Source organism: Aptenodytes forsteri, unplaced genomic scaffold (genome assembly GCF_000699145.1).
Source record: "Aptenodytes forsteri isolate BGI_AS27 unplaced genomic scaffold, ASM69914v1 Scaffold184, whole genome shotgun sequence".
Taxonomy (NCBI): Eukaryota; Metazoa; Chordata; class Aves; order Sphenisciformes; family Spheniscidae; genus Aptenodytes; species Aptenodytes forsteri.
Window position 1 is genome coordinate 4,492,119 of NW_008796078.1, and position 14,648 is coordinate 4,506,766.

General features: G+C 41.0%; 1 protein-coding gene across 1 annotated transcript; it reads right to left on the minus strand.

Moving 5' to 3' along the window:
• Window positions 1-8,468: 8,468 nt before the first annotated feature.
• PLSCR1 (phospholipid scramblase 1) lies at window positions 8,469-13,702 on the minus strand. The gene is made up of 5 exons (XM_009286734.2): window positions 13,650-13,702; window positions 12,334-12,554; window positions 11,342-11,503; window positions 10,123-10,284; window positions 8,469-8,897 (listed from the first exon to the last, which is right to left on the minus strand). Exons 1-5 carry the CDS (start codon window positions 13,663-13,665, stop codon window positions 8,868-8,870), a joined length of 591 nt encoding a protein of 196 aa, XP_009285009.2. The 5' UTR covers window positions 13,666-13,702; the 3' UTR covers window positions 8,469-8,867.
• Between the last annotated feature and the right edge of the window lie 946 nt (window positions 13,703-14,648).

Sequence of the window (14,648 nt, forward strand, 5' to 3'; positions counted from 1 at the left end):
AGGACCTGCAGCCACTCGCGGCACAACGTTGGTCCTCCCCAGCTGCCGCAAGATTGCGCCCTATAGCACTGCTATAGGGAACCCAGTGGTGATAGCAGAAGCGAATATTGCTTTTAAGGAGATGATTTGTGTGAATGCTTTTCAGTCTTCTACAGATTTTAAACTTCTGGTATAAATTCTTAATCTTGCACTAAAACTCATTCAGGAGTTGCGTATGTAAACTTTTAAACCAAAGTAACCTTTTGCACTAGTCATCTGCTCCATTATTAGCAAGGAACTGATGGCGCTTAGAAGAAACTTAGTTACTGCTCCACAGGCACAGAAATCTCCACTAAACAGGGCACTGTCTAACTAAATCTAATACAATCATTAATTCAAGTATCATTATTTAGAGAATTCCATCATATATGAAAATATAAAATCCTTAAGCACAAAATTGCTATATTAACAGGAGCATCTTCATAATTCTACCTGGCTGCTTTTTTTTCTTTCTTTTGGGAGAAAAAAATGAGAGTTCTTATATTTTAGTGTGAGAAGAGACATTTGATCAGCTGTTCTGACCAGAATGTGACACTCATTGCATTCCTCTTATGTACCCTCATATTACAGCCAAGAACATGAGTTAGATTAAAACATTTCGGTCCTCAGCAGAGTAAACCATTGACGCCATGCTGACAGCCTGTTAACAGCAACCAGCTATTAGTGGAATTGCTGTGGGAGTTTGCAGGAAGGCATTTGCAAATGCTTTATCAATACAGATTTACCTCAGCAGCAAAAAGGACAGACAGCATCAGTTGTTGCGGCCTGGGTGGATATGACATATTCTTCCTCCTAGCCGAAGAAAAAGCCCTTGAATCAGTATGAATTGCAGGTGGATAGCTCAGGTGGAGCGGAAGGTGACGGTCTCAGGGAAGGGATGAAGTTTCAGGAATTGCAACGGCTTTCCATGTACGTGTAAAGGCAGCACCAAAGCACACCTCCAAGGCAAGCACTCATCATGCGCTCTTATCCGTTTGCTCCAGGCTGCAGCTTGATTATGCTGAGATTTCAAGCCCTGATATTTTTAGCACACTTCTCTTGCTTTTTTCCATTGTCAGCAGGTACATTTGTATTTTTAAATGGTCAAATTCTAATCTTAAATGTACATTAACCAAAAATCCCCTAATCTGTACCTGGATAGAAATAACTGGTGTGGCTGGATCTGAGCTGAGATGCAGAGGTTTATCAGTGGTGCGAGGTGCCCTCTGGACCAGGCAGCTAATTGCCTTTGACTTCACTGAGCTTTGGCTCAATAGGATTTTGAAGTCAAACATATTTCATAGATGTTTACACCTCATTACATCTTTTTGAAAAGATAAAAACTTGACTAGTGCATATTTCTGTTTGCAAATTTGGCTCGAGTTTATCTGATAGTGAAAGCTTTCGCTAAATTTCACCACGTAATTACTGAAGTGCAAATCCCCAGGAAAAACAATTTGCTGTAAAGATTTCATATTTGCAGCTTAAGAGGCATTGACTAGTTGATGTTTTACTCTGGCACCGCATTGTAGTAGTTCCCTTAAAGCATACATAACCACTGACATTTTTATAATTTACTTTTCATTACTTTTCTTTACTATGCACTTTTGCACAAATATTTCCTTCAACTAAACTTATTGCTTAGAAAGTTGAACACCGTAAACGGAGCACAAACAATGTGCATAAATTTAGTTGATTTATTCAACAGAGATTTTACCTTCCTCTCTCTTGCTCTCTTCTCTACCCCTGAAACATTAACTATTTGCTCTTTTCCTTTTTTCCCCCCTTTTTTTCTTTTTTTTTCCATGGAAAAAAGTGTGCTGCAACGCACAGGTAAGTTCTTGTTCATTTCGATGGCTGGCTTTAATTCTTTGTGCATTTTAATATTAGCTCACTACCTCTCATGGCCTTTCCAAAGTTTGTTCAGTGGAAAAAGAGGACAGGGCACAGTGAGCCCTTGTCTGTGTTGAACAACTTGCTTGTATTTCTTTTCTATCCTAAGCTGGCAACAAGCAGAATACGGACATAAACAGAGTGCCGGCAAGCTCAGCCTCAGTCTACTGAAAGACCTATGTTTTCCAGGAGCCACAAATTCTGCTCCCTGAAAATGAGAAATTCGCTGACACAATAAAGCAGTGTGCCTCGTTCCATTGTACAGCCATACTCGGTGCGATAAAAAATAGTTTTATACCAGTTAAAAAGTTTTATACGAGTTAAAAAGCAGGACTGGCTGCAGGAGTAAAAGAAGACAGGATTTAGCTGCTAAACTTTAGGTCTCTGGCAAACGTACACAACCCTTGCAGTATTAGGATTCATTTTGTTCAAATTCCCCAGGGCAAGCGTTGCTCCGTGTCATACTGCATGGCTGGAGAGAGCCACAGTAAAACCAGGAGACAGAGCTTGAGCTGAAATGTCAGCTGGAGGGATTGGGAAAGATCATAAAGAACTGAAGGAACAACTTACAGAATGTAAAGACTGTTGGAGTGAGCTCATCAGTGATGTACACGGCAGCTCAGTTGTATAGCAGGATATAACTGAATAGAAAGTGGACCAGCACAAAGCACTGCTTGTGCAAGTTCAGATACTTTGGGAGGTTGTGCTGTTCAAATTGTGCCAAAAAAAATCCCAACACTCAGGAGGAACTGTACACTTACACAGTCCCAACGCTCAGGAGGAACTGTACACTTACACAGTCCCAACGCTCAGGAGGAACTGTACACTTACACAGTCCCAACGCTCAGGAGGAACTGTACACTTACACATACTTCAGAGCAGCAACGTGCAACCAGGATCTCAAGTACAGAACACTGTTGCACTGACGTGCTGGTTATACATAATACCAGCAGAACGTTGCTGTAAGCCACAAAGTCAAGGCAGCCCCAAGGTCTTTAGTGTCTTCAGGGTCAAAATCTATGACTGTGTCATTTAAATTAGCAGGTTACCTTTTGTTTATACTTTTCTTCTTATGAATATCTTTAATTATAGCTTTCACCATAAACGCCAGCTTCCCCAGTTTGCATAGGAGTTGCCACGCAGCATTTGCTACCCACCACTCGCTCTTGGGGCTCAGTGCCAGCTCACAGCATCGTCACAGTGCCACCACCACAGTGCCAGCGCCATCTCTCAGCTTCGTATGCCGTGCTATGGCAGTGTTGCAGCATTTGACCACTTACCTTTGAAATACGCCTTTGTCCGTGCTCCTCGCAGTCGTGACGTAGGGTTGCACTGGAATTTTCCTGTTGCTGATTGTCTCCGCGTCACTCCCTCGCTGCAGCGCGCACAAGGCGCACGAGGCTCCTGGCCAGAAGGCCAGGCCAGCGGTCCCTGCATTGCACTAGCCCACTCCCCAGTTTTTATTTTGGCATGCATTTGTAATCCGGGACTGAAGCTGGTTGCGCGGCGGGGCCGGGGACACCAGGAGTTGCTGAGGCCCTGGTGCGTACAGCAGCAGCACAGGCTCCCCTCTGCACGTGTTGCCCAGCCTTGTACCAGTTTCTGTTTGCTCCTCAGTAAATGGCAATCAACAAAGGAGAAATACTGAGTTCCTCAGCTGCTGCCAGCTGCCCTGATTCAATAACTAGGTCAGCTAAAGGTTAAACCAGCCGAGGCATGAGCAGCAAGTTTAAATTTAAAAAAAAAGAAAAGAAAAGAAAAACACAAGCAAAGCCTAGGGGGAAGCCTGGAGCAGATTCCCAGGCCCGCCTGGCCGTAGGTCTCCCGTCCCTCGCCCTCTCCTCTGTCCCTCGCCCTCGCCCCCACTGCCCCACAGTGCTTGCGGTCCACGTCACAGCCACGCACACTGAAGCCATCTCATGTCTAGGGAGCTAAATGCACCTCGGATGTAAAACAGTGACACTAAACCAGCAATGAAATTAGCCTGTTTGCTTTGACGTACCCTGCTGTGATATATTAATAACTTTTTGCGTTATGTAGTAAATTATGTCAGAAATCACAGTCCAATTCCAAATTCTACCATTTACCAAGCCTAATGCAACTTTAAGGACATTACACAGTATTTGTGTGAGGTTTTTTAAATCAATCATAGTTTAACATACTTTCACACACATTTTTTCATGTTCCTAGTGGCACGTAATTGCATTTGAAGCTTAAGATTTTGCAGCTTTGGTGGGAAAGACACATCTAGGTTTCCACACTCATGTAGGGAATACATACTTTGGAGATAGTGTAATCTGAAATTCTTCCACTGAGAAAATCAGAATGACAACTAACCAAACTGCCTGTGAATCGCAGAGTGAGGTTTTAAGCGGTGAAAAAAAAATTCCAGTGCTAACACTGCCACCTATTGCCACCCATTGAAAATAGGAGAGAGTCATTGTAAATCCCTGTTCTCATCTCTTCTCCCTCTTTGGTATTTGTTGCAATGCTTTCATGTGCATTTTCTCCTCGCTGCTGTCTTTAATAACGTAGTGTTATCAGGGAAAAAATGCAAATAAACCAAAACCAAGTGATAAGTCAAATATATCCATAGAACAGAGGATAAAGTCTCTCCAGAACAAAATCAGCAATGCATGGAAGTCTCCCTGTGAGTGGTGACAAGGAGCTACTAGAGTCCTAGAGCAATCTGTTCCAGTACATAAGCATAGCATGTTCAAGTATTTATGTCATGAAAGCACATACAGAGCCCTGATCCAACACAATAGAATTCTCCACTAGCTGGGCTCTTCCCTCCACCCTGGGAGAGCTGCACCTTTTTCTTTGTTATTCTCTCCCTCTGACCTCTTGTTGTTTTCTGTGGGGTTTTTATACCTTTTTTACCTCCTGTCTCACTAATTTTAAGATCAAATCTTACCACATGATTGCTTTTTGCTTGACATGGCTTCTTCATCTTGTGCTGTACTGGTGGTTTCCCCTCCATGCAACCTGTATCTGCTTCCTTGCCCTGGTCGTGAGAGGTTCCCTTATCTGCAAGTTCCTCTGATTCCACAACTCCCTCCCTCCATCATCCTTTTACCTTTACCATTTATCAATTTTGTAAGTATTCCTGCCACAGATTATTAGCATTCATATCATACAGTGCCCATTAGTAGTCAAACACTTCAGCCATGCAACTTTACAATACATCCCCTTGAACAAAGATTCGATTTTCTTTATTACCCCTAGCATTTCCAATGAGTTAGCGCTGCACCTCCAGTAAATGAGCTAAATTCAGTTCAGGAAAGCCAGTTGCTTTCTCCTTCCCTGACTCACCTTTTATTGTGCAGTCCCTGCTCCTGCTGACGGCTTTTGGGCAAAGTTATTCTCATTAGTAAAACCAAGATGAGGTACGTGAGGGATGTAAGGGCTGTCCTTGGGTCTACAAAAAGACCCAAGGAGGCCTTTTTATGAACTTTGCTAATATGAATTAAAATGTTTTTAGGAGGCCAACGGTATACAATACACTTTAAAACAATGCTCCTCCTCTTCTCTGATTAGCAAAATTATCCTCTCTCCTCAATTAACAAAACCCCAATCTTGCTTAAGACTAAAGAAGGAGTAAATTACTTTTTTTTTTTCTTTTTTTTTTTTTTACACTTATAATTTTGGTTTCTGGAAACTGGAATTAACTATGCTTTTCTACTGAGAAACATCATATAAATTATGCCTTTCTGTACCGTATAGACCCTAGGGTTTCATTGTGACTGCATCTCCTGTACAGCTGGAGATGAAAAACTTACAGGGATGATACAGATGGAAAGGTCATTAACAGAACTAGAGAAATCCATCTGCAAATCTCACTCTTTAAAGGTTTTATGTAACAGCTCTATCTAACTGAGATGGTATTGAATAACAGGCGGCGTGCTGAAAGTCTTCTAATGCTTTCCAAAGCCTGGATTTATGGATAGGGGAATAAATCATTGTATTGCTTATAGTCTGATGGATGAAGAGTGGAGAGTTCTAGAGCCTGGTGATTTATTAAATATGGATGCTGTTATGGGTTCTTTCAAAATGAAGAAAGACAGCTCAAAGAATGATTTATTCTGCATTTAGCACAATCAGTTTCAGAAATGAGCGAGTACAGCTGTCTCCAGAAGCTCTTGAAAAATTTAAGGAATAAGCATTTTTCAATTAAATATCATTAGGAAAAAGTGAAAGAGATTGCAAAGGTCATAAGATATTGTTTGGTTAACTAAAGAGTTACCCCTTGATAGCTTTAGTTAGGACTTCTCATGCAATATTTTTACCACATGAGAGACTGTGAACCATTTCACAAAACAAAAGTTTATGAGCTGTGTAACCAGCATCAGAGCTATCCAGTTACCCAACTGATGGAAAGTTCCCCTAGTCCAATGCTCTCTCTGTCCTTTTGTGATCCGAGGTTGTGGAACTTCTTTTCCTGTTCTTACCACAATTCTGGATACCACAAATCTAAGAGGCTTAGCTTGAACTTCTACACCTTACTATGTAGCTGGATTCACATACTGATTCCCTTGGGCTATCGAATTCTTCACCTTATTTACTAATTTTGCTAAATACATGGTAAAGAAATAAGCTGTAGCAATTTGACCACTGGACTCAAGCAGCACAAAATCAAAAAATCTAAATGACAACAGCACAACTTACACAACTTCCCTGTTGGGTTTCACTGTATTTGAGAAACCTTGTTTGTAAGCAAAGATATCTTTGCTTTGATTACACTTTACAGAATTGTTACTGCTTGCAACTGCAATTCTACTTAAGATACAAGAGTTGCAAGATTTTTTTCCGACACATCTTGATGTGAAGCTGATCATTCTTGACTGTTTGCATTCTGACATTCTTCTCTTACTGCTTGACAGAGATGTATGTGAATTTTTCTACATAATTTTGTATGCAAGGTTGTTGGGACAACAGTGCTTCCAGGACTTACGGTGAATACTTAAGCACAACATTTGAACATAACATTTTGAATTACTTGGAGGAATGAAAATAAAGTCTCCTGGTTATGTCCCATTAGCCCAAGGTCCTAATACCTCACTTAAATTTGCATACACTCCCCAGTTTATTGTCAAGGGATGAATTTATGATGCAAGATGCTTTTCAGCATAGGCAAAGGTATCACTGTTTTGCCTACTTGCAAAATATTATTCCATCTATTCTTCAAACAGCCACAAACAGACCTCACTCTAATGCAAAAAGTAAACTGAAATTCTGTGCAGGACCTGCCACGGAATTAAACAGGTATTTTCAAATATCTCCAAAAAAAATGTTTACGGGATATTTGAGTAACGGCTCTCTGTTGAAAGTGCAGCTATTGAACGTGCTTGAGCCTGGGACTTCAGAGCTACAGGCAGAACCAAAGCTGTGTGTCCCCCCTTGCAGGAAAATTAATACTGATGGGCTTAGCCATATGAATCCCTACAGGACAGGTCTGGTCCTGGGTGCGTTACTCTGGTGTCTATACATGTAGCTTCTATTCCTAATTGAAGCAATCAGAAACTTTTAGCAGATTTTACCAAGACTGAATTTCCGGTATCTCATTAATAGCTGGTCAATAAAGCACAAAATATTTTCAAAATAACAATAATTTAATACCCCAAGAATAGTGCTGATGAATCAAAAATGCACCTCCAGCATCCCTATTACTAAAGACACCATATTCAGGGAATTTTGTCTCTAGCAACAGAAGCTAATTTAACAAGGCATAATATCCAACTTTAAAGACTTTCAGAACAGTATAGATTGTTGTCACGAGTTTGTACAATTCTTATAACATCAAAGAGAGTCCAGGTACATAGCAGAAATGGCACTCCTCTTTTCCTCTGCTTTTTGACTGGCCAGGAGCAATCAATAAATTGAAAATACTGAACAAAAGGAATCTTTAGCAGAACTAGAATACAACTGAAAATATTGGCAAGGACCTCTCCCCATAGCTGGATCCCAAGAACTGCTATATGCACATGCTTGTGTGAAGCTGGGGTAAGAAATTGCAGCTTTTTCCATTGCTTGCACATTTAAATAAAGCTATAAATGCTAAGAATTGCATGCCATGTCATGCGTCTGCTTTTGAAGTGGAATTGTTCTGTTTATTATTCCTGCGCCCTCACACCTACAGACAAGACTTACCATCTGTGAAAACCATGGACTAAATGAAGAGGAAAGAGGACTGGAGAAACTGAAATGTAAGTAACTAGTTTTTCCTTGCCTCAGGAAAAAACACACTCATGCACAAAGCAATTACTAAAGGATTATTAAACAGAAGCAACCACAGGCATTTATATTTCCTGTCTCCTCTAAACTTCTGTTGGTGAAAATCAAAGCCTTAAGTTTCAAAACAACCCAAATGATGAAACTAAGTTACACTAAAGGAGTCATATTTGACAGCAGATTTGTCCCTAGATTAATACAATTTTACAGTGATTTCTGATAGTTCTGCTCACTTAGATTTCTTTGTTTTGAACGTATATATTTGCTAAGAAGTTGGAAACAACAGAATGTGAACGCCAAGGCAAAACTACCAAAGAAGGATACACAGGAAAAGATCAGGACCTCTTGATTAGGCTCATTGGTGATATTAATATTGAATATAGAAGTAGTCCTCTTTTTTAGAAATTAAAGTAACTACAAGTAGTTATTTTACAATTCCAAATTTCTTGGGAAAAAAGGCAGCTATATATTTCTATAAATTACAGTATTCATCTGTACAGACAAAGGGTTCTTATTTGAATACTACAATTTATTTCATCAGATTACAAAAAAAAAAAAAAAAGACCATAAAGCTTTTAGTTTATAGAAATATAACTGCAAGCACAAGATGTACGTTTCTCACATTCTTCCTGGAGCTCTGCAATCCACTGGAAAGTTGGGAGATTTATGTTCTTCTTCCTTCTATATAAAAGTTGTAGAGTCCATTGCCAAACTCTTGTTCACTATTAGTTACTATGCTCAAAAAACATGAAGTCCTAAGAGAGAAACAAAAAGCAAACAAAACAAATACTTCTTAAAGGCGGTTCTTAGTTCAGAGATCTCCTGGTTGCTTTGCAAGGTATTCAAAGCACCTTCCTCTCGGAAACCTCAAATGATAAGAAGGTCGGGGCACCTCTCTCCATCCCCTCGTCATCTGGGTCTCTCAGAATAGGACACCCACAGGGAGAGAAAGAGGCAGTGAAAGACCTACGTGGAAACTTTAAATTATCACTAGCCGAAGCTATTCTTCCTTTACTCAGGATTCCTGCCCTGGCTTTGTTCGACCTGACTCGGTCCCTTCAATTTTACCTCAAACTGGAGTCCATATAATGGTGACTATCTTCAGTTTACATCTGGGGGCCCGATCTTCTGTGTCAGGAGTCCTGGCTTGCTCGCACTCACTAACGCTGTGCTTCATGCACATGGCAGCACACGAACACACACGGCTAAGGAAAACTTGGTTCGTGCACAGGGCTGTTAAAGGCTGGTGAGAACTTTCCAAACTCAAGGGGCTTCACATACCCCTTTCCTCCCCCTCTGCAGCGCTGCCAGCACAGAAGCAGTGCACTTTTTGAAATGGTACCTGATGCTGAATTGCACAGGTAAGTGGAAACACGAGCGTGTCGCACACTGTTTTCAAAGAGCAAAGCGAGCTGCACTGCAGTATTTGACATGGCATAGTCAGCGCGCAGCTGAAAAGCGCTGTATCGAGTTAGATGTGCTTTGCCTCCACAGAAGTCCCTCCCATTGGAAAGGACTCCTCTGAGAGCATTTAATCCTGCTCAGCTCAGTGCTTCACATACTTCCAAGAAGGAGAGTCGGGAGGAACTGGCTGCAGCATTCAGCCAGCAGGTGAGCAGCTCTGGCTTTGGATGGGTCTCTTGGCTATTGCTGATCTGCACTTTTCTGGTTTCACCATCCGCACAAACGTGCTTGCCTCTGCTAATGTGTCTGTAAGGAGTCTTCCCTTTACAGGGTTTCTCAGTCCCATCACATATGAGGCTCTCCTTAAATACAGTTAGCACTTCCTGTAGTCTAGGATAAGCTTATTATCTGAAATAATTCTTTGTTGCCCTCCGTGGTTAGTTTTACACACAGGAAGTTCACAACAAGCTGTCGCCCACTTCAGGGAGCTCAGAGTCAAATCCTTGACCAGCACAATTTGAACATGGAGATGAAAAAGTCAGTTCATATTCAAGTATTAGTGAATGACAGACTTACAATAAGGAAGCAAGCACCGATCATGACAGCTTTCATTTTTACATCAAGGTCCATTGGGAATGTGATTCCAAAGTTATCTGTATCTGTAAAGGCTTCTCTCAAAAACCCGGTCCACTGCTTAGAAATCCTCCCAACAGTAGAAGTCTCATCCACAGACTTCACCTAGTTTAATATAAAATTAAAAAACCAAATCTGTCATTCATAATATTCCCAAATCCTTTTCATGATAGATCCATTTGAAAGCTTCAGGTTGTGTTATTTGAATTAATGCAGTCATTGAATGCAACTGTTGGTACCAAAAGGCAACCCTGACTATCAGAAAGTCAGTCTTAAGTAGCACAGACATGAACTTAATTCTAAATCTGACTGCGGAGTTCAATGGTTTAATGGTGTTGGAAGACAGCTGCCGCACGCACACACACACGCTCTGCTGGAAGTGTTGTCTTTCAGCCAAGAGAGTGAATTAGTTTCTCCTGCCATGTATCAGGAACTGCTCAAGTGAAAATTAAACCAATTACATTCTTCTGTTCCAAAGCAGAGATTAGCCCTTTGTCAACATTATGTTTCCTAAAGTTAGATCCAGTCTTCAGGGTCATGTGAAAGACTAGTCCCCAAAATAAAATTATACTAAATTTGCTTTAGCAACTATTTGCAACATCATTTGAAATATTAAATGGTTGACTAGTGTAATCTACTGCTTAATGTGTATGAAAATAATGATGCGTTAATCACTATAATTTCTAAGTGAAAGTTGTAACTCTTCAGTCATTCAAATCTATATTTTAGGTCTAAATTATCTTGATTTACTTGGTCATTGAATGATTATTAAATGACTAAATGAGTGGTTGTAGGAAGTCATTTTAATAAATACCTGTTACAGCTGCGAATAACATTTTTTTGTTAGGGCCTAATATAATAGATTCAAAAAGATTTCGCTGCTAAATATTTCAATTAAGAATTTGTGTGCAACCACAGGGAATCAGTCTCACTGATCACTGATGAGTGGCTTTAAGACATCATTTCTGGAATTTTGTCTGGCTTATCTAGAGTAATCAAGGTATCTAGAGAAGTGAGTTGATTATACTAGCATTAAAAGATTATGTACTAATTACTTAATATATACTACAGTTCAGTTGACAGGCAATGAGTCAAGCAACAAACTACTATCGAACTACTATCTGAAAGAAGGTACATACAAACGATTTTTAGCATTGCATACCTCAAAATGAACGTCCTCACAGCAGCTGCAGACAACACACGGGCCAGTAATTTTCAGTATATCCATTCTTTTCTCATCTTGAATGGTAAACTTTGGCAGGCAGGCGTGCCAGTTCTGGACAACGTAACCAACTGGTGTTCCTGGAGGCGCCTGAACTTCCAGCTTCACAGGAAAAAGAAAACCTCCACGTGAACGTTCATGCTTTGATACGCGTGTTAGACAAAACCCACACTAGCACACAGACCAACCACAACTTATTTTTCCACAGCAATCTGGCTTTCCAATGCATGAAGCTGCATGGGGTTTTCTGTGAATGTTTTCAGAAAACGGCACACAAATTGCAGAGCTCATACGCAACTTTTGCCTTCACTGAAAATAATAAGATACTCCTAAGGCTGTGGAGCACACAAGCCATGCATCTACAGTATAAAGATCAAAGTCTAGTGAAAGAAAGGCTGTGAGCATCCTGAAAGCATTCAGTGAAGACATTACAGGATGCAGCTACTACAAATGCCTCAGGAAGAACTCTAAGTAGGCTCAGATTTGAGGTTTCAGAAGTTGCATCACCCCGTAATTATTTTAATATTTAAAAAGCTCATCATCTCGTGTTGAATTTCATTACAGCTTTCACAGCAGTAAAGTGAAAACTCTAGCCGTTATTTTACGAAAGCCGTTGCCTAACTCTTAACATTGCAAGTCCATCTCCAGCCCAGATTTCGGCACTAGCCGCAAGTTCCCTGACATGCTGTTGAAACAAACTTTTCGTTACTGTAATCAGAAGTGGCCAGCGTGAATCTAACTGTTGCAGCACACTTGCTTCTTCCCAGACCAAGGATCCCATGCACAAATCCCACAGGATCTCTCTCCCCACAACTTACAGGCAAAACCTGACTTGTTTCACCTTGCCTCCTGATTCAAGACAACCCCATCTTAAAACTGCACGGGTGGACCGTGTCCCACGTGAAGGCAGATGGTGAGAGGGAGCAACTCACCTCCTGTAAGCAGCAGGGAAAGCAGCATGAAGAACACCGGAGGGGTCTCTGCAGTGTTATCACCTCGTGGCCCAGGTTGTCTATAATCCGCAGGGTGAAGGGTCGTGATGGCCCACAGCAATTCCTGGTACAGCAGTCAGTGTCCTCTGCTGCAAAGTACACCCTTTGCCCCAGTGTATTCTTGATTTCATATTTGTTTTGTGTTTCAAAGCCAGTCAAAACTGAAAAATAGGAACAGAACTGTTAAATTTCTGCGGTGCGTCTGGTCAGAAAAGTCACCATGCTAACTCTAAAGCTACCCTTCGGGAAGGCAGGCCTCGCTCAAAGTCTGTCAGAGGCAGCTACTGGCGAAGGGAAGCGGTGGGGAAGGACCCTCAAGCAGAGCAGCCTGACGGAGAAGTTCAGAGAGGAGAAGCCACCATGAAGATGGCAACGCAGAAAGGGCATGGAGATGTCCATCAGTCCCCTCCCACCAGACACGGACACCTACTGCCAGAGCAAGCACCACAATTATAAATAACACAGCATGGAAGATTCCCAGGGAAGAGCTGAAGGGATGAGAATTAAAGAACCTTGTGAATTTAGGGGTGAAGCAAGAAAAGGGCTCTAGAGGGCACAAATACATTCAGAATGAGAAAGCCACAAAAAAAGCCTCATAGTCAAGATTCACAGCAGCACAAATGGAAAACAACAAGAGCCAGGACAGAAGTTTTGATTAATTTCTCTAACAAATGAAAGTATTCTTTGAAGCATTATGGAAAGAAAAATGCAGCAGCATTAGGTGTCAGCCAAGATGAATGTTCCATTTTATTTCTTCTATTTGAAAGACACTGATAACGTGACTTTGATATTCTTAAAGTGAACGGAATGAGGGGAGCAGAAGGAAAGCAGTTCAATTTGCTAAAACAGCAGGATTGCCTGGAAATGGGATTGGAGCCACATGCCAGTCTATGGAATTAGATGGAGTAAGAGAGGACGGGAAAGAAGATCTTTAAGTAGGGAAGAGAGGCAAGTAGAAATCGTGTGAATGAATAACATGGGAAATGTGTGACTTCAGCTATAACTACCTACCAAGATTATTCAGTCGCATTGCTATGTATCTTTTAAGATACAGAACCTGCTAAAAATCCTCTGCCCTCCTATTTTCTCCTTCCTCTCCTCCACAACTTCTGCAGGAATTGAAACAGATAACAGAGGCAGGAAAGAGAAAGGTGGTGACCCACCTTAAACACGTAGTGTCCAAGAAAGTCTAAATTTTACTGTTCTTGGGATTACTAGATTTAAACATTTCTCCACTATAAAAACTTTGCACTTACTCTCAAGAAGTTCCATTTGCTGATGAATTAATATCTGGTCAATCTGTTCGTGGTTGAAAAATTAAACAGAATAAATAGTTAACAAGTTGTAACTAAGAGAAATCTATTTTTAAGAAGCATTGCTGTTTCATTTCAGAATGCAGATTTATGGACCAATACATTGTCCAGCGGCAGATCACCTACCGGTAAAGCTCTAGAAGTAGCTCACGCCCCCCCTGTCCCGTCCTCTGTCAATTTAGCAGAACAGTGTTTCAGAGCACCGGAGCAGATGGCAGAAGTTGTACCCAAACAGGTCCGGTTACAAGCACGCAGGGCTCACGTGCCTGTGCTCCCTTCAGGACTCGGGGCAGCTCAGCTCCAGAGCCTGACAGAGCCTCTGACACCACATACCCCGCGTGCCTACGTCAGGAGTCCATACAGACAAAAGCAGGAAACTGAGACATTTTAGAGCAGAAGCTCAGCTGCTGCTCAGCTCTGAGTGAAACTCGGGGAAAAATCAGCCTCTCCTCACTGGTGCCTTTTTTTTTTTTTTTTTTTGAGCAATGTAGCCAGTAGATTTGAGGTCTGAGAATGCTAATACCATCTCACCTACAGTATCACTGAAGATTTCTACAGTTATAGCCACCTCATGTATTTTAATGGTATCTTAACGGTGTTTTGCATTTTTTTTTCCTAGCAATTACTGGACCAGCTCCTTCAAAGAAACACAGAGTGACGAAGGATTCTCTTCTCCATCATCCTGCTTGAATCTTGAATGCCTTTGACTGCTAGATAAGCCATAAAATTTACTGTTATCTCAATTACCTGGAATTATTTTTCTTATCTTTGGCTCTTTATATAAAGAAAGATAATTTATATTTCAATTGAAATTTTAAGGCAACTTTCAAGTAATCAAAAACAGTCTAAAAGGGAACACAGCTATTTCAGAGCATCACATTTGGTCAGTTGACCCAGAGGAAATAATTTTAAGAATTTTTAATGCAAATACTGAATTACTGT